The following is a 25,286-nucleotide window of genomic DNA, read 5'->3' as shown; positions in this document are numbered from 1 at the left end:
ATCAATTGCCTCCCAGACGAGGCTGTCTCCAGAATAGCCTACCTCTCCCCCAGTGGAGGGTTCAACAGCCGAGTAGCGGTCTTCACAGATCACCTGGCTGATGTTGCGGATTGGATCTCGGGAGATGTCCGGAAAGCTGCCCTCGCAATCGTAGGCAAAGTACCTGTACGGCTTCCACGTGCGGCCAAAGTCGGATGACCGCTCGATGACCATGGCCTTCGGCCTGAATGACTTGAAGGTCATGATGAGATGGGTGAAGTGGAAGATGGCTTCCAGGTCAAACTGGATGTAAACCTGCTCCAGGCCATTCTGCGATTGCCACCACCTCTCCTTCTTGTTGGAGTTCTCCATCGAGGTGACCACATGCTCGATTTCGTGGTTGCGCTCATTGACGCCTGCCTGCCAGGGTACCCGCGAGTCGCAGTAGAAGATCTCGCGGTTCCGGTTCTCGAGGTGGCTGACGATGTAGAAGGGTTCGTAACCGTCAAGTCCACATGTAGACGATGCATACAGTTTATCTTCGCGGCCAATCAGAAGGTCACCAGCATAACAGCTGTCCCCCTCACAGGCACTGGCTGGGATCACCTGGCTGTAGCTCCCTACAGCTGAAATAAAACAAGCCAAAAGCATCACCAACTTTAATATGGTTAATACACAAAAAGAGAACGACTTCATGTTAGATATCAGTAGTTCTCTGATCAAACAAGTAAACATGAAAAATACGTAAGGCATTTATTAGAGAATCACAGGCAAAAAAAAAAGAAAAATTGTCATCTTACAACTATGTAATTCTCAGATAATCATTAAAAAGATGATGGGTCTCTGCCTGTATAATGAATGGAAACTTGAAATGAAAATCCACAGCTAATGAGTGCTCACAATACTTTTAAGGGGCAAATGAATTCCTGGAGAGCTAAGGACAACTCTGATGGGTAAATGAGATCATCTAATTTCAACAGCTACAATAAACAATAGGATTTATGTTAATAGCTACATCCCGAAATGACTACAGACCAGTTTCAAATTTCACCTAATATAATGCAGACATTGACAAACAAAACAACATACACAAGGACTACATAGCAAATCATTACCAAGCCTTCCAGCTGTTTGTCATACACTGATTTCCCAAACAAGATTGTGACTTCTCACGAAGAATGAAGTAATACATATAAAACGGCATGTGTTACACTCTAGCTGATTCACTGCATTTCATTTCAGCACACTAATTCAACAATATCCCACAGGGAACGTCTTCCACTCTGAAGCTAGGGAGGGGTGATGGGCAGGGAGGGCTACTGGGCAATATTCACCTCTCAATTACCCTCATTACTTGCACCTCAGGCCCCTTCAGCATGGGGTCACTTACTGGGCCCCAATTAACATTTTCAAACTTCCTGACCACGCAAACAACGCTATTACTGTTTCAATATGAATGAATATCCAAGAGGTTGTACGGTTGGTGTGGTACATGGCATCTTTTTTCACAGAGAGCCCATAGGAGCTCTTTTCAAGGGTCTTACTACACTTTTTTTTTTCCATATTGATGACAAGTGATGAAAACTTCACAATGTTTGAGGCAGACATGGAAAAGCCTTTGAAAGTCATGTTTTTTGTTTTGTTTTGTGTGTGTGTGTGTGTGTGTGAGTGTGTGTGTGTTGGTATGGGTGGGATGTTGCATTTCCTTCCCATAAATCGATATCCACCATAAAATTACATTTAGATGCTTACTTGTTATTTACTTTGCCTTCAAAATAAGTATGTTAAAATCATTCTGGAAAACAGGAAAAGGAAAACCTTGTCTAAAGCGATTCAAGGTATCCACAATATCTACGGGGGCAAACGTGGGTAAAGTGAATATATTAAAAATACTGTGTCATGGGTAGCCCATATTTCTCTTGGTTGCATATAGGCCTATGTACCACATGTAATCAAGTCAAAGAAATCATAAAAATGACCCTATTGAATGTGACTACAAGTCAAATGTATATTAAGCAAATACACGTACTGGTATACATGTACTGTAGCTGTGCTGCTTGCAAAATGTAACTTCAATGCTTGCAAAAGTCATCCTACGTGATTCACAAACCACTACAATGTATTTATATAGTATGCATACAGTAGACAGTGAAGATCATTTCCCTGGTTCTCTTGTGCAACTGGGAATATCTGACTGCCTGGTTACATCTACTGCCCAGTAATACACAGAACCCCACACTTTACATAAAACTTTAAAGCTTCTTTCCTTGATCCATCTGCAGGAAGGATGCTATACAAAGTGCCCACCTTTCAATCAAAGTAATGAGTCAGCCATGGGACAATAGCATGCACCCTTGTTGTGGCTTTTGTTGGGGACATCATGCATAACAGCATTTTCTAGGCAGACAGGAGATCAGATGTAAGCAGGTAAAGGGGCCTTTAGTCCCTACAAACAACACTCGCACGGTCGCACCTCAGATGGTTATGCATGTACATGTAATACCCCTTCACGGAGATGGGGGAAGGCAGCTTTTCTCCGGGGGTCATTCATGGGTCTACTCAAGGGAAACAGGTTTCCCATCAAAGAAGAGGACAAAAGTTACATCCCCGGTTAAGTACTACCTGGACAAAGGTGGTTAGCAGTTGACAAATACTCCCCTCCCCCCCCCCCCCAACACCAAACAAACCTTCACTCTGAAGGACTATTGCATACATTTATCCACCAAATACATGTACTGTCTGCATCCTTTAAAGAAGGGTAAAAATTTGCCTTGGTACAATTTGTAAGATAAGCCATGATAATTGAGCAATGAAAGGTATTTCAATTTTCTTTTAATAACTAAATTGTGCAACTATCTAAAAGCATCAAAATGTAGTTTATAAGTTTTAACATCACACTACAGGTTTTTAGTAGAGTTCTAAAACATTAGCAAGTATCAAACTCTGTCATAATTTTGTGGAAGCAATTCTTTCATATATTTTAATAGTTTTTATGCTTTTGAATCCTCACTAATTTCCCTGTATTGAGATGCTATCTCTTTAAATTCTCTAGTGCCCAGTATGCATGAAGCATATAATCATGGCAAATTCCATTCTTTCACTAATTAAGTGACTAATACAAATGCAGGCCATAACTTTCTAAAGATACAAATGTAGCAGCAACTACAGTAGTTCGATTCAAAAAGATTCCAAATGACAATCAAGCTTTCCCTCCGTATTAAAAAAAATCATTGAACATATTACATAATTTGAATAGTCGCTAGGGAAACCCCTGAACTCTGCTTTATCCCAACTCTTGATGTCAATCGTCCCTAAACTTTCTGAGGTTACATAAAGGCCACTCTGTGTCAGTGATACATCAATATATCATCTGTATTTCTGTAACCTACTTTGATCCTATTTTCTACCTTTTATCCCTCGCCTGATCCATCACTACATGACTGCTTCATGCACAAGCACAATACTGGCAGATAAAATTCTCGATATATCTGTCAAGCCCAGCACACACTCACTTCCACTGACACAGAAAACCAGTGCGAAACGACTGATCCCGGGGTCTGAAGACACAAAAGTAGCCATTATGCTTGATTTCCGACACTAATGCTCTTTTCTGGTGCAGGGACAACAAAGGCTGAGCTCTCATGCAGAGCATCACACTCTACAGGCTCCTACCATACCAACCATGGTACTTGGTAACCCAAGCATCACAAGTAACCATCTTTACAGGGATTACAGTGTTTGATAGTTTCATTACAAGCAGAAATATATATATATATATATATATATATATATATATATATATATATATATATATATATATATATATATATATATATATATATATATTATATCAAAAAAATTATGAAAATGTATATATGCTTGAAAGTACCTGTATATCAACATGATGAAGCATCACAAGACTTTCTTCAAGGTTGCACAAGACACACCAGTGTACAGCGGTAATTGTTATTAACTCAGCCAAGGAGATTGCCAGTATGTTTTTGTTGGTATTGGTTTGTTGGTTTGTTTGTTTGTTTCTGTCTGTCTGTCTGTCTGTTTGCAAAATAGTTCAAACAGTTGCAAACAGATTTGGATTAAACTTCCAAGAAAAGTTGACAATGACGCAAGGAACAGGTGATTAAAATTTGGTAGTGATCCAGACCACTTTCTGGATCCAGGACTTTTAAAACATTTAAATCTTAGGTTTTCGTCGGCAAATGGGGCCATCAAACGATGAAGTTCAAGTTGTGCGTATTTGAGGTGTGCATACAAATACATGCACTGAGTGCACGCTAGAGGCACAGTGTGGTGCAGTAAGCCGAGGTCAATCATGAGAATACATGTACTAGGAGTCGACTGTGAGCAGAGATTTTTCTCACAAGCGCTTTGACTCTGAGACAATTATCATGGGGAATTTCACCATGCGTGTATGAGTGGAAATTTAAGTTTCTTGGTGAAGGTCTGCGCTCTGCGAGTGCTTTTCTAGTATGACTGTGATGTACTTGTACACTTGTACTTCTTGTCATCAAAAAATGGATTATACCAAATTTTGCTTTCATGTCACTCTCGCAGTATGTACAATCCAGATCAAGCAAATTCTGTATTATTCCTCATGATGAAAGGATTATAATGTACTTCCAAGCAAAATTGTAGGCCTATAAGTTGCAGAGTGTGGAGACAGTATTTCTGTGCCATAAAATCAGATTGTAAATTCATGTGGTACTACTATATCTAAAACAATGCTTGTCCACTTGCCCATGCAGTATTTAGCACTCAATATTACTGTGACTTTGATTCTTTTTTTCCCTGTATGTACGAGGCCTGTAATAATCTGCCTAACCAGTCTCAATCAACACTACCTATTCTCATGCACTGTAGCAATATGCAAATTAAAGTATGCAAATGCCTGTTCTTTTAAGTTTGACTACTTCATGAGTTGAATAGCCAGTACCATGTGTGTGAACCAGAGATATCAAAGTACTTGATATCAAACAAGGCCTCTGAAAAACAAAGGTCAACTAATATTTAGAGGTCTCGGAAGGGATGGGTGGTCGATATTTGATGAAGTTCAGGGATTGTACGTAGATTAACAGGTCTCATGGAGGGTAGGAGACCTGTTCCTAAAACAAATATTTGGGAGGATGTGTACTTTGTCAAGACCAGACACAAGTTCCTCTTCCCTTTTTAAACCCTAATGCAAGACATGTTTTGCAGAGACCAGCCTCTTTGCAGGTTGCTATGATTCCATGTGCCTATTTATGTGAGGAGATTTTCATTTAGGAAAAAAAAAAAAAATGTGCATTTTTCCCCTAACAAGCATAATTCTAAGAGTTGAATGAGAAGACAACTGTTGGGTTTCTTTATGAAACAAGTGTATATTTATTATCACATGAAAACTACATTGTCTCACCTCCCTGATTGTACATAAAAAATATTGTGCACTGCAGATCTCTCTTGTGTGAATAGCGTGTCATACTGGCTAAAGATTTTGACAGTTTTTGATATATTTCTCAATTAGAAAGAGAAGTTTTATATTTTCATCTACATTACTACAGCAAACAGTGTCTCCGTAATGTGAACCATATACTTCCATGAGATGAATGATAGCTATCAGATGGAATCCAAAGCACACCAACCTACAATCAGACCGTCTCACAGGATAGTTGCGCAGGAGATAATTACTGGAGGCACGCTTGCCCACATGACCTATACACCCTGCATGCTATGTAAGGTATGCAATGTGTTCTGCTATCAGCTGGATACTTACGGCCCTCCCCCACCACATAACATGCATTAGTTTGCCAATGTTTATGTCACTGTATTGGACTCAGATGAGATGTGAACCACCAGTATAGACCATTGCGGCAATACACTGCAGACAGCAAATGTTCCTGTTATTGTTAAACAGGAACAGGAACGGCGAGAACATACACTGTATGGTGGGGAAAAAAATGATGTACCGCTTTGGTAGTATGTGACAACCTTAAATGACTGGTATGAATGCTTAAATACCCACACGACGAAAGCATGATAAGCCTGCTTGAAATTTAACATGTAATACAAGGTTTGTACAATTTTCTCTATCTGCATAATCAATGTGTAGACCGTTGTACATATTCTGATATTCATATTATTATTCATAGATAGTGATCCATTCAGTCCAAATCAAGCAATTTGCTTTAACACTGATAATGGTCTCCTCCACCTGTAGGCCTATACTTTAAAAATTGTCATTATTCACATTCATGATTATATATTTGTAATAAAAACTCTTGTTCATATTTTCATGACTTGTGGATATGTTTGACATTGTCATACTTATTTTTCTTTTATACAAGTGAAGAAATAAAACCAACAAAAACTGAAACAAAAACAAACAGACAGACAGACAAACAAACACAAAAACTGTAAGGAATACACCTTTGCAATGAGTGCATATAAGTGCAACTGAAATGCAATATCTATGATGAAATGTTGATTATCTCCAGCTGAAAATACTTCAAGACCAGGAGATTAAACCAAACTAGCCGAATCCCATGCAATCTCTCTGAGAAAGTGTATGCTCTGTGCCGTGGGGTGGTTTGGTGCCATGGGGAGGTTTTGCAGCCATACTTACTTGGACAGTACCATATGTTAGCTAAAAACTGTGAGACACAACATACACAACTTAAAGGGTGTGTACAGTTCTGGTCGAGGTGAGGATTTAGCATTTAACGTTTTGTGAGATATTCAGAAACCACTCTATGAGATGTCAAAGAGCATGCAGTTCTAAGGGGTATCAAAAGTTTATTCGATGAAAATCGGTTTTGAAATGGCTGAGATATCCAAAAACAAGGTGAAACAAAGAGATTCTAATAAAGTTGTGGCTTGTTGCCTTTTATTATTAGCACTTTTTTGGATATCTCAGCCATTTGAAAACCAATTTTCATCAAATAAACGTTGAATCTTTCTTAAAATTACATGCTCTTTCATATTTCATAAGAGCCTTTTCATTATCTCACTTAGGAATGTTCAAAACATGAATCCCCACCTCAACCAGTACTGTACAGTCCCTTTAAGGTCACAACACTTCACAATCCATGCTTCTAAACTCACTGACTACATCTCATCAAGTGATGGTTATACTGTACATAATCAACAACAAATGTTGCAGAACCTACAATAACTCACTCTCTCCCTTATACTAAAGAAACAATTCTGTTAGAAAACTAAGCAGTTTGCAGAAGAGTACATTCACATCATGGCAGGTTTAATAACCCTACCACATGGATCTGCACAATCTATACAAATCCACTAACCTTGTAAAAGCTTCTTCTACAATGCTTGTAACACCAAGGAGGTACTAGCTCGCCTAGTACCTCCTTAACACCAAAGTCGCTTCTCCTTTTTACACAGTTAAAGTTCGTAACCCTGTATCATAATGTGCAGCTAACCTTGCCCTGCAAACAGGGCAGCTGTGTTTGGGATACGCAACCTACCTAACGATCAAGTTACAACAAAGTCACCTAGTAGCCAAGTTTCTAAACCATCTGATCCATCCTGCAATCACCCCCTCCCCCTCCCCCCCCCCCCCCCACCTTTAGCTTTCCACATCTTTTCCTATTAGTTTTCCCATCTTTTTCTTCTTTTTTTTTTCTGACTGATGCTCTGGGAAGACATCTCACATATTTAGGTTGAGGGGGAGTTATCACAGCACTGGATTTGACCCCACATGACCTCTGTGAGGGCTGGGCCATCCCATTGATGGGAGCGGACAGTGAGAGCTATGCTTCATCCCAGGAGGCAGGCGAGTAGAGAGAGACACCGTGCCAGTGAGGTGAGAGGCAAAAGCCACAGAGCCATTTGGGTGGGTAGGTCTTGCGTCACCAAGTATTATTCTCCTTCTGCATAAAATAGCCTTTGTACAACCACCCCCCCCCCCAAAAAAAAAAAAAAAAAAAAAAAATTCATTTAACCCAGTCCTCTACCCCTCCACTCCCCAATCCCCCTCCCTATACCCCTAGGCCTACATGTATACACTCCTTTGTATAGTTTTCCCAATCAGTGTAGAAAATCCACTCATGCACTTTCACTTCTCAAGACATTAATGAAGACAAAATAAAATATAGTGGATACAACTTGTAGAGTTGTAACTATTCCCACTGAATCAAATTCATTCAGATGTTAAATACATGTACATTGCCTTTTGAAGATGACACTATGCGACAAACAATACTATCTTTCAGGTAGTTCTCTTCTCTCCGTCATCTAGTTTCTTGTCATCACAAGCTCGATGATTATTGTGTCCACACGGAGCGAAACTACGAGTGGGGACCCCCCGTGGTTCGTGGAGAGAGCGTAAATCCTAAGATGTCTCCTGGTACTAATCATCGACTAAACTTTAAGATTGCTAACTTTCGAGTGCGTCTACACGGTGCTAAACTACAAGCTAATCATCGAGACTTAAGTTTTCGATGTAAACTTAAAGTTTAGAAACAGCGTGTGACTATCAACTACAAATGTAACTTCTGACAGCAAAGAATCTTGTGCACAATGCACAATACAGCATAGTGCATGCTGTAGGTACTGTAGGTCCTATTGTAGGGCCATTACATTCGCTAACAAACAACAACATAGGAAAAGTCACTGCAGTGTATATCATATCATTGGGGGGGGGGGCGGGAGAGATGTGTCACTCCGTCTGCAGTGACCTTTCTAGTGCTCCACTTTGAGAGACCTCACTTCTGGTCCATATTGTCGACACCTGAAATTTGTAAACTATTGTACGGCTGTACACACCCCAGACAGCAGTAGAAACCATAGTCTGTAGTGAGAGGTTCAAACACCTGCTGTAGTTTTGTGGTCAGGTCAAAAGGGAAAGATTGAAAGCTTTATGGTCCTGCAAGATTTACTACTTGGTGGCAGAAGAAAAACTTGGCTGTGGCATCGATACATCAGGTACAATATGGGTACACAGCTCAAAATGCCCATATGATTTGTGTTTTGAACCACCTATGTGTACCATGAATGATGATGCATACAAACTGTACATGCAGGATAAAAGGAAGACAATCCCATACTCCACTGGAAAGTCGTGAAAAGAGTGAGAAATACACCTTGTAATTGCGCTTGGAAAGAAATGTTATGTATAGGCCTATGTGAGATATTGAGGGGCATGTCAACTAGAAAATTAAGACTAGAAATGAAAAGAACACTAAAAAAATACCCTTCCCATGTTACCTAATTTTCATTATTTGGTGATTACAACTTTGTTAGTGCCAAATACTAGCTTCACTGATTTACGCACTTCCTTTCTGGTTTCTCCCGTTTATGCTGTACCCACTTGATGCCTCCATTAAGAGTTTTTTTTTTACATGTATATTAGTGAAACTGTAGCAACAGTCTCATCAGTCAAATGTGAATGTCAAAATGTACAGTAAACCCCAAACATATGGCAGCTTTACCATTATATCATTTGAGTACATCTAATATTCATGAATGTTACTGCACTATCATGACTACTGAAAGTGAACATTTTCGTGATGTCAAAATGTTCCAACATTTCGCACGATGTGCACCTAGTGCAAAAATGATACATGCAAAGATCTTTGCTTCCTGTGAATAATACACTACATGTATGTAATATTTTGATTCTGAGGAATTAAAAACGTGTGAAGTTCACCTTACCGTGAAAAATTACTCAAGCGAAAATATCTAGTTTTACAGTACTCCTATGTTCTGACAAAGAAGTCTATTCAAGGCAAACCTATTTCAAGCTCTGATTCTTACTGCAAGGTAAGGTATCAATGAGCTGTTTACAAAACAAAATTTACATCAAAATCATGCTTATAGCTGAGTAAAGCTATACTTCAAATAAGATATGAACAATGGGTCATTCAACAATGGGCACATCTACATCAACAGCTACAGGAAAACATATACTCCACAGGCATATATTCTGTGAATATGGAATATGATGTTTGTTGCCTCTTGACTAAATTGGACTAGAATGGTTTACCTATCTTAATCTTTTCCAACAATAGGAAAATGCACCCTACTTGCTTTATTTGTATAAAGTATGGTCAGATTGTATGACACTGGTTTTGGTAATCTCTCAGGGTGAGATCATATTTTGTGTTAAACGATCACTTCCTGACGTGTTTGACATCCCCACACAGTCTGTCCAAACCTTCGGCCCAAACCCAGGCTCTGGATAAATAACATGTGAAAGGCGATTCATACCAGGTAACTCCCCTTCTGACAGGTTCATCTCATAGGCCTACATGTCTGTATACATTGTGAGTACATCGTATTCAATGAACCTGTAATGCACAGCACCTGTACTAGCAGATGTGATTGGAATATAGGCCTACAGATGAAAGCATCGTATAAAGATTCATTCATTTGACAGATTTTCAGTTACTGTAAAACAAGGAATGTTCGCATGCATTTTAATTTCGCAAATTTTGCGAGCGCCAAGATTTGCGAAATTAAAATGCACACGAAATTTCTTGTCTACATAGTAAACATTGAACGCCAGTGGCAATTCGCGAAAATTTCATGCCACGATAAAGGCCGTCAGCTCAAATTTGCGAAAATTTTGTACCGTGAATATATCATTTTATTAAACAGTAGTAGGCACCCTGTACTGGGGTGCTTCCTCCATATGATTTTTTTCTCCCTCCATCTCTCCCTCTCTCTCTCCCATTATCTGTCTTCTCTACATTTGAAATGACACTGATTCCTTCCTTTTTTTTTTGGTTACAATGTTTATGATATTTCACTTAAAGAACAAGTTCACCTTCATTAACATAAGGATTAAGAGAATGCAGCAATATTAGTAGAACACATCAGTGAAAGTTTGAGGAAAATTGGACAATCAATGCAAAAGTTATGAATTTTTAAAACTTTTGTGTTGGAACCGCTGGATGAGGAGACTACTAAGGCTCGTGATGTCATACAGTGTATGAGTACAACAGTATAAAGAAAATGTAAAGAAAATTCAACGTATTTTCACTTTTTTCGCATAATAAAAGAGCACTCGACTTGCCTCTTTCTAAAGGCAATGGGAATAATATTACCCATAACATATGTCAGTAACGAGTCAAGGGAATGTGTACTTTTTTCAAAAGATGAAATTTTGTGAAATTCTCTTTATATTTTCCTTATATTGTTGTACGTATGTGACGTCACACACTGCAGTAGTCTTCTCATCCAGCGGTGACTGCACAAAAACTTCAAAAATTCATAACTTTTGAACAGATTGTCCGATTTTCCTCAAACTTTCAATGATGTGTTCTACTAATATTGCTACATTCTCTCAATCCTTATGTTAATGAAGGTGAACTTGTCCTTTAAATTCTCAAAATATTCCCACATGAGAAAATGAAGGAGAGGGGAAAAATCTCTCTTTGATACCAAAGGTAGTTTGACACATATTATCAAAGGAAAATTACCAACAACAGAAAAATTTCAAAATACCGCAAGATCAAAAAGCCCTCAACTAATGTTGAACATATCAAAATAGACTCATAATATATCAATATATCAAAAATAGAAAAATAACAAATACAATACACATGAGTTGCATAGGCCTATATGCCTACCAGTATACAAACATTAAATCAAGCATACAATCTACAAACACATACACTGCACACACAAACACACAAATGCAAAAGCATACTGTGTGCACGCTGAATACTACATCTATAGCCCTTTTTACACTTGTGTTTCTTAACCCCGGACTTTCTCTGACCCAGGACTATCGTTAGTCCCGTACCAATTTTTTCAGCTTTTTACACTGGCCAATTAGTCCCGTACTATCTCTTGTCCGGGGCTAAGGAGAAAACTGGCCTTTTTACACTCGTATTTCTTAGCCCCGGACTTTCCAAACCACATGAATATTCATGATTACGCTGTGCACTGTACACGTACATGCACGCACCGGCAGCACTTGATTACCTCGTTTCTGATTGGTCAGTGGGGGTCGAACTTCGTCTCTGTCGCTTAGCCCCGGATTATTTTTTCATTCTGTTTACACTCACTTGCTTGGCACCGTAATTGCGGTGCTAGCACCGCAATTGCGGTGCTAACCCTGCTATTTTGCAGGGCCAGATAGTACAGGATTATCGGTGGGGCTAGCCCACTTTGGCAAAAACGAGTGTAAACAGAAAGTGGGCTAAGGATAGTCCCGTACCAACGGTGGGGCTAAGGCCCCCCCCCCCCCCCTTAGCCCCACTGTTGGTACGGGACTAAGCAAAAATTTACAAGTGTAAAAAGCCCTTATAGGTTCCATTGATGATAAACAAATTGGTAATAACAAGGCACCCCTATGAGAGGCTGCGAAGTTGGAAGCCCCCCCCCCCCCAAACACAAACACACACCAACTGCCACCATCACCACCAACATCACCCACCCCTATGAGATAAATGAAAAGTATCTTGATCAGCTACATGTACGTAAAATGACAAAGTTGGCTTTCAAGGTGTTGATAGAATAAGTACTGTACATCACACTATAAAGGCACACGCCGAACAAAGTCTCTCAGACTAATAAAACGAAAAGTAATTTCCAACACTGTCACAAATATGGGAGGGGGGGGGGGAATCTGGTTTAGATTGAGTGTAATCCAAGAGGAAGCAAAACTGACAGCATATTGGTTCTCCATAAGCATAAAAAATCCATTAAACTGCAAGTTTCCTTTCCACGGAAATTGCCCTTTTGTCATCAGGTGCAGTTGTGCAAGGTGACATCACAGTACACAGGTTGAGGATAAACCAGAGTGTATGGCACACTGTATGTGTGCTGAGGTGGATAATAGGCCCGTTCACACACAAGGGAAAAAGTGCGATTTAAAAATCGATTTTCTTATCGCGATCAAAATTTCGAAATTTTTTTCCGTGTGGACAGAAAAATCTCACTAATTACCGCGATCCTTATCGCGATCCAACTCGCACTATTAGTGCGATTTTTCAGAATAATCGCGATTATTTTGCCAAGCGTCGTGTGTGTGAGCGCGATCGAGATTCGGAAATCGGTATTTTTAATCCCATCGTTCGTAGCGCGTGCGAAACTCTATTGGGACTGCGGGGTCAGTCTTCGGTCATGCAAGATTCGCGCATGCTCAGTTTGGCCACTGATCGTTCTTTCCTTGCTGCGAAGTGCGATTTTTCCCTGTGTATGAACGGTCGAAAAAAAAATCGAAATTTGGATGGCGATTGAAATTCCGATTTTCGTTGTTTGTGAACGGGCCTAATAGCACCTACAGTATTATCTCATCATAGTAAAATATTTTGTACATCTACAGCTGTAACGATATTATCTGTAGGATGATGGAAGGCGATAAAACTTTTACAGTCTACTTTTAAAAAGTGGGAAATGATATTAGAAAAAGGAACCCATCTGAAAAATAAAAACACAACCTATAAATTCTCTAATATTTCAACTTCATTGGGTGGGCTGACTCTCTGGAAGTCTAGCATTTTTTACAAATATGCTGTAAAGCCACTCTGGATAGGCTGAAAAGTTCCAAAGAAGTACATTGTATCAAATGGAGTTTGATTGTATTGTACAGTAATACATTACATCATGCATTATACCAAGGAGCTATTGAATAGCTCCTTGATTATACACATACTGCTTTTGCAAGCCATAAGTGCCCCCACCCAAAAAAAAAAATAAATAAAAAATAATAATAACAATAATAATAATCATTCATTCATTCATTCATTCATTCATTCATTCATTCATTCATTCAATCAATCAATCAATCAATCAATCAATCAATCAATCAATCAATCAGTCAGTCAATCAATCAATCAATCAATCAATCAATCAATCATTGACCCGTAGTTGTTGTGGTCATTAGCACTTCTTTACCATCCCGTTTATCACTAATTGCTATCAAACATGATGTAATCAGTAGGCCTACTTGGATTTCTTTCTGAATTGGTTGTTCCACATGAGTTTGTCGAATACTTACCCCATGTTACTGGGCAATGCTACTAAAGAGCCTTTCATACATGCGCTGGGCATCAATAGGGGACAGGAATTCATGCTCGTGCAACTATACAACCTTCACGTCATATCATTTCATAATTGACTTCCATCCTGTGCATACATCCTATAACCTTGCTGGGACCAGAGATGAACACTGGGTTTAAACAAAAAATAAAAAATAAATAATAAAAGGCCTAAATAAAAATGAAAATACATGAATATCAAGACAATGTACAGTTTCTCCAAACCAAGACTTGTGATCATTATTGCTTCTTCTAGTGCAGTATGAAAGAAAGATCGCTGTGCCCACTTATAAACAAACATACATGTATACATGTGTAAACAAACAATACACAAAAAAAAAAGACTGCAGATGTGTCACTTAATATGACTGCTGTCAGCATCTTGGTAATGAAATACCTTAACCTATTCAGAGACTCAATTTGTCCCTAGATCAGGATCGAAAGGGAGGAAATTGTTGAAATCACGACGACATGTGATCATTTCCTCCCAGCAGACCAAGAGTTCAGACAGCACTTTCACAACTGTCAGATAAAATCAAGCCAAATAGCATATCTACATTCACTTTCTCTCTTTTTTTTTTTCAAAAGTGTGCTTTAATATCTCCTCCCATCCTTTAATACATCTTTAATTTTTGCTCCTAATGTAGTCGGTCCTATGGTGTACATTGTATTTACCTTAGGGAGCAGTGATTTAAAAAATTTTCCAAGATATGACATTTAATACCTGTTCATGTACATATTTTGTAACATACACACATACATACACATGTTGTACACAACTTTGTAACAAATTGTATCAGAAGTCAATCAAAAATGTGGATTGATTTTTGCTTTATATTGTACATGCTTTTAAACATGACTCCAATTCACACAAACTGAGAAGGTACAGTTTTCTGGCAGCAATGTTCAAACTATTTTTCATTCACACCCAATCTTGTATACCAGTCTCTATCATACAGCCGACTCACACTAAAATTACCAACCACCAGCCCACATATTGTATTCCCTATTATCTCTTCCCACGCACAAGGGGCTGGAAGAGAGAGGGGGGGGGGTAGAAGTCATCTATCACCTAGCCATAAGTCAGGAAACCAAAACAGAGTTTCCCATGTCTTTGTTTAAAACTGGCAATGGCATTTGTTTGTAGGAAGTGTGTGCCTCCTGTGTCTGTCTGAATTGAAGGTAACACTTGTACAGAAATACTAGCACCTATCTACAGCATCTCTATGGCATCAATGCCCACACAGCCATACCAATGGCCTTGTCCCCCACATATAGCTCAGTTGAGAACTTTGCTATAAAATAAACCAACGGCATTCTTTCAAGCCTGCCCATGAAAACAAACAAAAAGTTACACATAGACACAACATTTAGTGTTCATGGCTTTCTAACATACTGTTTCATCACCTTCGTGAATGTCATTACACTCTTCTGCTTATTTGCCACTGCAATGTACAGAATTTATAGGGAAACTTACATTTTGTAATGATCCTGACTATAAAAAGAAAGAAGAACTTGGTACTTTATATGGAAGCCAGAAACTGTACATTTGTTTTCTTTCCCAATCTTCTACTTACTGTATTTCATGCAAGAGCAAACTGGCTATCAAATACTGAAATACACTGGAGTGTAAATACAGTTTCCACTTCAGTATAAAAGTGGTAACCTTTTAAATGGGGTATTTTATTTCTCTTACATTGTATCTACGGTATTTTACCCCATAAAATCTACATAATTTTCAGAATAATGCAGGAAGTGTTGAAAACAGGCAAATGAACACAACCTGTAATATTAAGACCTTTCTCTGCAATCAAAAATATAGCAGAGATTTCCTGGTTTTCATGTAGGTGCATCATTAGGAAAATATAGCTCAACCTTAAACCACTCCTTACAAATCATGTAGAGTGGGTGGGAGATCACTCTTGGTGAGAGCCTCAAGAATATCCCAAATATGAATGTAGCTCACTCCTGGGCCATAGTCATGTTTCAGAGTACATGTACATGTATGTCATGGGAAATACTCCTTTCTCAGAGGGGATGAAAGAAGAGCCTTTGGTTGAATTCCACACACTTTTTGCCACTTCTCTCATCAGGACGAGGATGCTCAATCGATCAAGAGTAAACGATGTAGCATGAAAGTGCCATCAGGCCATGTCGGAGTCTTGTACCTCACTTTGCAGGGGCTGTTCCCAGACATCGGCACAAATAGCTCTTTGACATTATACCACATGGTCGAGCACAATACGCAATCTGTGTCCACTCGGACAAGGCTTTCAGATCGGCTGAGCGCATTACCGCATCGCCATGGAATGTCTGCATCCTCAGGGGGGATTCATAAAGTCAGGTGCTGGGGGGCACGTTTCCACTCTCAACTTTAATTTAGAAACCATGGTGACTTTGTGACATCAGCGGTGCAGTGTCAAACTTTCTAGGGCTTTGCTGTTGTTGTTTTCGCTATCAAGTTCTTTTTTTGTTAATAGGAGAGATCAGTTCAATGTCTCATGCAAAATGCCATTTGCACTCTACATTTTACCATGATATGAGATTTCATGGAACATGTGGATTACTGGCACTGGTAGCGGTAGGACCAACATTACAATATGTATGACATTAAATCATTTAATGATACCTGTATCACAATATGCCACTGTAAGGTTTTGTATACTGCATTTAATCAAGAATATTTGAAATTTTGTCCTGTTATTGTCAATAGTTAGTGCTATCAAAGATATTTCAGTGACATACTGCAAAAAAAAAAAATTCAAGTGTTCAAGGGGAAAAGAACACATCTCATGGGGATTTTTACCATCATTTTCATAGCAAAGAATTTCTCTTGATAAATTTACAATGTGAGGCCCAAAGGACTTTGATATTGATAAAGCATCATTAACAGTCTTTGACACTTGTCCCAATCTGCCCCTAAAATTGTAAAATACTTTGCAAAAAATACTTTACCATAATACATAATGTATGATACATGTATACATAGAGAGTCAAATGCATGGTCTTAAATGCTGGAGGAACACATTATTACAATATAACTCCAACAGATATCTGATCTGGCCCTGCTTTTTTATTTTAAAAAGATAAACAAAACAATCAAAAAGCACTGCTCTTTGTTTCTAGGTCAGACAGCGTTAACTTCATACCGGGGAGGTCTCCTGCTTCATACTCAGCAATTGTGAACATGTATTGGAATTGATCAAAACAAATGAAAAACAAAATTGTAAAAATAACTGGAAATATTAAAAAGTTTGGGTGACAGTGAGTATCTACGTATGTATTTGTTGGGCCCTGCACAGTGCAAACATATCTCTGTCATGACTCATTTTCCTTGCTTAAACCGCATTGTTATGTACACACTTGTTTTCATTCAATTAACAAACAGCATGTCCTCCCCCTCTCCCACTCTTTGCCATTCCTCTCCCCTCTCTTTTTCTCTCTCATTCTCTCTCTCTCTCTCTGTTGTTTTTCTTTCGGTTCCCAGATGAAAAAGAACTGGAAGGACCAAACAATCATGGGCACATAGTGAAATACATCACTGTCTGAGACAAGACACTGTTCATCATGTAGTTATACATGTAGCATTGCAGTATGTAGGCCTACTTGTTCATACCATTTGTTTCGCATCTATTTTGCAGAAAGATGCCTAAAAAGTAATGGGTGTGGGGATGCAATGAGCACAAAAATATTGGATAGTGTGTTTATGAAATAATTTTCAAGTGATTGAATTGCAAATTTCAATATACTGTATTTGGTGCACAATGTCATGCACAAAGGCCATGCTGAAATCAAGCTGCATCTGGACTAATTAGTAAGTTTGTGTCATGGAAACAACCAAAGTAGCGCAGTGCCTTTGGGGTCCACTGCACTTCGCACTAAGAGATGTCGTAATTTACTATATTTCATATTGTCATGTTATCAGAGAGGTTTCTGACAGTCCTTCTCAATGTTTATCACCTTTGTTTGACCTGTATCTGATCTGTCTCCATGGAACTTTTGCCACTGATCTACACTATTTACAGCAACATACTGAGTAATACTTCACCTGGACTGTAGATGTCTACCTTCCACACTGTCATATAACAAACTGTAGTACTCACATTCAATTCCATACTTTGTGTTTTCTATTACACACATACTATTTTTCTTCCCTAGTCATAATTGATCTCTTCAACTATCATGCTGAACAAACAGCACCATATAATTTGACCTTTGACATCTGCACTCACACATGTCAAGTTCAAGTTTTCTGGGAGTAGAGGTACCATCCTGTCGTATCATTTCTATACTAAACATTTTTGCAATTTGGTACATTTTGCCATTTCAACAGTACAGAATTGTCAATTTTAAACATGACCTTCATATCTGACTTACAGTTTATGGAGGTCATACTTTACCGAATAACCAGCCAAGTTAACTGTAAAACAGATTAATTAGATCAGCTATAAAAGCCTTCCTTGTTCAAATTCCATTCATTTTTTCATGTTTTGACAAAGTATATAGTGCTCGAAAAATTAAATGAACATCAAAAAAAGTTTCATTCTTACGAATTAAAAAGTACAGTAGCAGTTACAAAAACGATTATGTGACAACTACTGGTACAGTATCTTGGTATGATGTTCAATACTGGATATATACAGAACGCTGCACAGTGGCACTGGTCCGACGGTCTCTGACCAGTAGAAATCACTGTCGGCCCAGAAACTTTTTCAGGAATGGACCAGTGAAAAACTGAGAAACTGGGTACCTACTGGTGCAACAGACACTTTTATTCACTGTACATGTCACGTAGCAAAGCACAGTACATTCACTATAAAGCATGCACATACAACATAGCCTTGTATGCACCATCTTTAATAGATTTATGTGATAACATTAAGAGGAAACTTTCGTATTTAGGAAGCGTTAAAAATAATGACAAAGCAGCAACACTGAAATAAACATGCACAGTTGTCAAGTTCAACAAGAGGAAAAATTTATTGAAGAGAAGGTATCTGTGGCATGCAGGTCACTTGGGGTGCCCCCCTATGTGTACTTGGGTGTGAAGTTAAAGAACAGCTACACACACATTGCTGATGGTTAACTGTCCGGTGCAAAAAGGACCCAAATTGCAAATGCAATGAGGCGGAGATCCTACCTTTGTGTGACTGAAGCAGGACTGCTCCTTTTATTTGTCATAGGATCACAGAAAACCCTGTCCTTCTATGTTTTTTTCCCTTTTCAACCTCTTTCGATAGAAATACTACAGTTGGGGATTAAAGGAGGGTGGGGTGGTCCTCAAACAGGACTGAAAAGGTGATGTGGTGGAGTGGAAGGGTTGAATAGAAGAGGGGAATCCAATCAGCAGGGCACAATTGAAAGGGATACCTCATCAGAACCACTGTCTGCAGGCATTAACTTGCATGCTTTGCCGCCAATCGTCTGTTGACTCGCACCTCAAACTCTACGCATGCATCAGTAGGTCCAGGATTCTGTGCATCCACAGCTGTGTGTGGCACAGTTTACATGTTGGGTAAGGAGTGTTACATCAGGGAGGTGGGAACACGTCAATTAATGGTTGTACCAGGGAGGTGTATAGTTTTTACATCACAAGTGCTATACCAATGCAAAGACAGGCGATAACACGTCATATTGCACACATTTACTCACCACTCAGCAACAGCAGCAGGCACACGTAATGCAGCATTTTCGTAGAACCCCCTGCAAAAAAAAAAGAAAAAAAAAAGACAATGAACAATAAGTTATTAAACATTCAGAAATCTTCAAGGTACATCAGGTTAACACACAATTTATGCACAATATCCCAGACTTACCTGCTTAATTAAACAGATGTATGGAACATATTCAGACTTGATCTTGCTCACACAATCTTAATTAATTCATATTGCAATATTTACATGAGAGTTCCTACAATGCTTCTCATCTGCCTTTTCCTATTGACAACTTGATAAATAGAAGTGATGATCTTTCAGGGAAAAAAAAGGCCATGAGATTCAGACAATGAAGATGATTCACACAAGATTAACAATCCTGAAAAAAAAAAACAAACAAACAAACACACTCAAAATAAATGATACAATAGGAACTCCCTAGATAATGCAAAGGTATTTGTGTCAACGTCTAGAAGCATGAAAGTACTCTTAACTTCATCTCAAGATAATCAGTGTTGATATTTTGCTTGTCACATCCTTTATTAAAATCCTAAGGGAGAGATCATCTTTTCCAAGCTTTCTACATATAGAAATGTACCTGAATATTTCATTTGAATGTCAAATTTCAGCTCAAATTTTCTATGGGCTGAGCTGTGAAAAGTTTTCTTCACTATTCATTTGAATTTCTTTCCCTTTTGTTTTTTTTTATAGATCTTTGAAGTTCACAGCCAAACAGAATGAAAGGTATAAACACTAACCAGGAAAGCAGTGCAAAAGTGTTTCAAACACTCATTGCATGCAAACCTGTCCACTGCATACAATGTGAGGTTGCACACAAGAATTGCTTGAAAAGCAGACTTTTGAGAATTGTATTTCTGATGGAAATATCGTAATTTTGAACACAGAAAAGAGGGTAATAGTCATGTGAGCTCCTACATGGTACTTTGTCCTGCTCTGTATTTCAGCATGAAAAGTTAATTTACTACATGTAGTTTGCAACCTAGAATGTTGCCCTTTAAATGAGAGAGAAAAAAAAAAGTTCTCTCCTCTGGTACCGACACTCATAATAAAGAATAGAGTACTAGAATTCCATATAGAGTACTAGAGTTCCATACAATACAATTTTCAATTGTCCACAGAAACTAGAGACATACATTTTATATACCTAATGCAAACTAAGCAAGAAACCCTTGCATTGTACAATTTTAGTGCTGTACATGTTCCGTTCAATTGCATTTGAAGCTACAGAGTCAGTTTGCAAACAAAATTATACTCAAATTCTTTTTCTCAAGTTACACTGTAATTTGTTTCTATTTCCCACGATTGCATTACAGAATATAGGACTGGTGTTAAAAAACCAGATTGGTTAATACTAACCTTGAGAGCATGTAAAAACCTAAACCTACAGTAGACTTCACCCACTGACCTTCAGCAGATGGTATAAAATGCACTTTTTTGTCCGTGCCAGTTGTCGTGCCGATTACCTGTTTACCTTCATCAACAAATCATCACAGCTTTTAATTACTGAACCATTGTTGTGAATGGGAAGCTATTTCACACAGGGCACTTGGACACTTCCTTTCCTGCCGAGAATTGTGGTTTTGGTGGCATCAGAGTTTGACTCTTGCCTGACGGGTGGTGGGGTTTCACGAGCAGACGGAAAACGGCAAGACTTGTCTAGACAATAATGATATACTGAGGAAACCACCTATTTTGACTAGAATGAGGCAATGTAATGCCACCCGTTCTGTTTGTCTTACGTCCCACTGGTCTGAAATTTTGTTTATTTTTCACAAGCATCTACTGTAGCAAGGAACTGCAGGCAACCTTTGGGTCATTTTTAACTGTCCTAAATTTGAATATATTGGTAAATTAACAGATTAAAAATATAGGAGAATCGAGATACTACATATTATGTCATTGGTGTGAAGTCATTCTACAAACGGTACTGACTTTCAAAACATGGGTTTAATACATCTCATTCACTTTAAAGGTTGAATGCTTGGCAAAGATCTTTAAGTGGTTTGCTTGAAAATATTGATGTTTTTCTAGGGGATGGATTATAAATCAAATACAACCTGACAGTGAACAAACAGAACCCTGACAGACAGTTGTAAATGATAATTTGAATAAGCCCTTCTCTTATCGTTCTAAATATCTACCTTGGTCAAGTGACTGTGAAGTCTCCTATGCAAGTACAATGTACAACTAGCCTTCAACTTGATTTGTACCATACATGAAATCAGGGTGCTACATACAGCTGTAAACGCTTGCCTGATTGCCCAGGGCAAGTGAAAATCAAAGTCGGGCAAATGTTTTGGAACAATTAGAAAAAATGCTTACCCAAATTGGGCAAGCAAAAAGTTTTGAAGCCACTTATTTTTTTTTTTTCGCTTCCCTCCCCGCCTACAAACCCATGAAGTCAGGGTATAGAAGCCCAAAGATAATGACATGCACAATTTACAACTTTAATACCAAAAACAAAGATTTAATGCATCGTCTGCACAATGCAGATCACATTTCTCCACACGGTTGATCGCGCTGCACTTTTCAAAAGATCACGCTACGGAGGTACACTCATGTAGCAAGCGCCAATGATCTATGAGATCAGTGGCGCACACACAGAAACAATCGCTGCACATCTACAGAGCACTTTTGATAAAGGCATGCACACAACCTTGCATCATTCAAAGCCGGCATCTTGAATTGTGCAGCGATGGTCAGGATTAGGTTGTGTTTAAAGACTGAAATTTTGCTTTGTGGGAAAAGTGAGGGCTGACTATGGATTTAAGCATTCTACCATACTTTTGTCCAAGCATTTTATTCCGTGTGAGTGTAACGTAAAATTTGTGGTAGAATGTAGAAATTTTCAATAGTTTTGATAGCGGTGTCGAGGGGTGTTCCTAAAAGTGTGAGCAGGCATGTCAGATGCCGTGCGCATGGTTCTGGGCCAGATAAATACACACAACAGTTCTTAAACTATAGCTTCTGATCATTCGAGCATTAGGGTTTCTGGGATGAACACTAAACTGAAACCAGTGCAAAAGTAAAATATGCGTATATATTTTTGCACATGACTCATCAGTTCCACACACATTATTATGTCTTGATTCCGCGTCAACATGCAAATATCATCTTACCTAACCCCGGGGCGCAACTTCACATGGTTTAACACACTCGTGTTCCAGCTGGTCGCAGTTAATTCTTACCAAGCTGAGCATATGAAAATAACCACTTTTACCGGTTCTTCAGTACCTGGTAGGCCCTATTCTGTGTCCTAATCTAACAATAGTCAGCACAGAATTTTTTTTCAGGTTCTAACATTAGAGAGACCTATAGATAGACCTATAGATCTATCTAGAATTCTATTGCAGTAGATAAGGGGGTTAAAGGGATCATATAAGTTTTGGTTGAGACCTAATTTCAGGTTTCTAATATTTTTTGGTGAGATAATGAGAAACCTCATGAAATATGAAAGAGCATGTAATTCCATGAGGAATTCAACATTTATTTGATGAAAATTGCTATTGAAATGGCTGAGAGTGAGATATCCAAAACAGAGCAATCGATTCTAATAAGTGTGCGGGACCCACACTTTATTACGATCGCTTTGTTTTACTTTGTTTTTGGATGTTTCGTCATTCCAAACCCGATTCTCATCAAATTAACTTTGAATTCCTCTTAAAATGGTACATTGTATGCTCTGTACTATTTCGTAAGTGTTTTCTTGGTATCTCACAAAACGTTGAAAGCCCAATTCTCATCTCCACCAATGCTGTACCATAGCATTAGATCTGACATAAAGATCAGTGAAAATACACACACACACACACACACACCAGTGGCAGATCGGATCCAGAGGGGGGCGCACCGGGCACACACCCATAGAAAATTGCTAACGTTACATCTATTCATTTTTTTGTTAAAACAGAAGAATACAAAAAAAAAAAAAAAAATGGGGGCGCATGCACCCCCCCCCCCCCCTTCAATTTTGTAAACGTGCCTCCCCTTTATAAATTCCTGCTGGATCTACCCCTGCACACACAAAAACAAACAAATATTTTGATCTAGACAGCCTACATGTAACAAGTGTTAATGGATTTATGGATGTATAGACTAGGCCAAGATCTAGCGATCTCTAACCGTTAACGTTAATAATAACGTTAGATCTATATCACCTAGAACTCTAAGTTCTGATCTACCGTCCACAATTTTCTTATTGTTTTGAATTGGTCGAGTTTTGCACTCAAGTCATAATCATAATCTGCCCAACAAGCCAAGGCAATTGTGCCCTTTGTACGGCCCTAACATCAAGCCAACACTCGGTTCGAGATGGATAGCGCGGCGGAGGTCGTCTGGGATCGGGAGGACAGGGTATGCTCAACTCGAGTAAAATTAGAGTTACGACATACCCCGGCGAGCCGAATGAACAAGTCGTCAGTCACCCGCAGGGTCCCAATACACCACAGCAAAAATGATAATAAAGACAATACTTACGAGGTAGATCTGCCCTAGCTCAGGAGAAAAGGAAAGCACCTCAGCTCTGCAAATCTGGGAACGATCCTGTCCTCACCGGCTGGAGAAATATAGGGAATATCGTGGGTGAATTTACCTCGCCCACTGCTCCCCTGACGTCAGGTAGCGTTCACAGATCCCTCCACTGATCTTCACAACGCCGAGAGTTGTGCGCTAAATGCATAACCATGCACTAGTACTAGTATACCTCTCTACGGACGACTGTATGGCTATATTACAACGAACAGGTACACAGCTTTCGGTCCGCTGGATTCGGGGCAAGTTTCGGCCCTGAGAACTTTTTGTTACCCGTCACTCCTTTCGAGCCGTAAACCTCTCAACCCGTCGGTACAATATAATCGATTCATTAGAAGTAGGGAAGGGTTTTTAGATTCGTCTAAAGTTTTGTAGGGGGTTTCAAAATGCATTTCACACAGAGGGGCTGACAATGCAAGAGCAAAATAACGCATATTTTGACTCAGATGGCGCTATTTAGATTTTTGCACTCGGTCGTATTAAACAACATACTGTACAGTGTCTTGCTTACTCCCAGCCGCAGTGGTTCGTGGTTTTGCCAACAGGTCCATTTGGTGTTAATGATATGTAGAGGGCATAGAGCTCTATTATACGTCGCGATATATAAATACAGCTCTATGGTAGAGGGTAATCTTCCTGGGAGCATTTAAGGGAGTAGTTATGTTTTATCGGATGACTATAGTTCCCTTGTAATTACTTTTATTTTGCATAGAAATCCAACAATGTATTTTGAAAAGAAATTTACAGTCTGGGTTAAAAAAAAAAAAATACATGTAATAATAATGCATGTCATTCTCCCAGGGCTGTATCAACATACACATACATGTACTTGCATTCATAAAACGCTGATTTGAACTAAAATCGACAGGCAGTTTGTTCCAAATGAAAAAAAGAGTAATACTTTAATCCAACACTGTATGGTTACAATTACTCTACACTGAAATCAAACACTAAAATAATATTAATGAGAATTTTTTTAATGAGATGCGGGAAATAATTATGGTTATGAATACTGAAAATGTATTACAATACTTCAAAAGAAATTGAATGTTACAAAGAAATTGAAAGTTATGAAATAATTATGAATGCCTGAAAAGAT

At 38.8% G+C, this 25,286-nt stretch overlaps 1 protein-coding gene across 1 annotated transcript in view; it reads right to left on the bottom strand.

The window, feature by feature from the left end:
• The window catches only part of LOC140246293 (laminin subunit beta-1-like), a 79,096-nt gene extending 54,817 nt beyond the window's left edge, over window positions 1-24,279 (bottom strand). The window contains exons 1-3 of the mRNA XM_072325760.1: window positions 24,134-24,279; window positions 19,635-19,685; window positions 43-605 (exon numbers count right to left, since the gene is read on the bottom strand). Of these exons, the coding sequence (XP_072181861.1) occupies window positions 43-605; window positions 19,635-19,671 (600 nt within the window). The 5' untranslated portion in view covers window positions 19,672-19,685; window positions 24,134-24,279. The remainder of the gene's footprint in view (window positions 1-42; window positions 606-19,634; window positions 19,686-24,133) is intronic.
• Between the last annotated feature and the right edge of the window lie 1,007 nt (window positions 24,280-25,286).

The sequence above is a fragment of the Diadema setosum genome, chromosome 2, assembly GCF_964275005.1.
Source record: "Diadema setosum chromosome 2, eeDiaSeto1, whole genome shotgun sequence".
NCBI lineage: Eukaryota > Metazoa > Echinodermata > Echinoidea > Diadematoida > Diadematidae > Diadema > Diadema setosum.
This window is presented reverse-complemented; position numbering and strand designations above follow the sequence as displayed.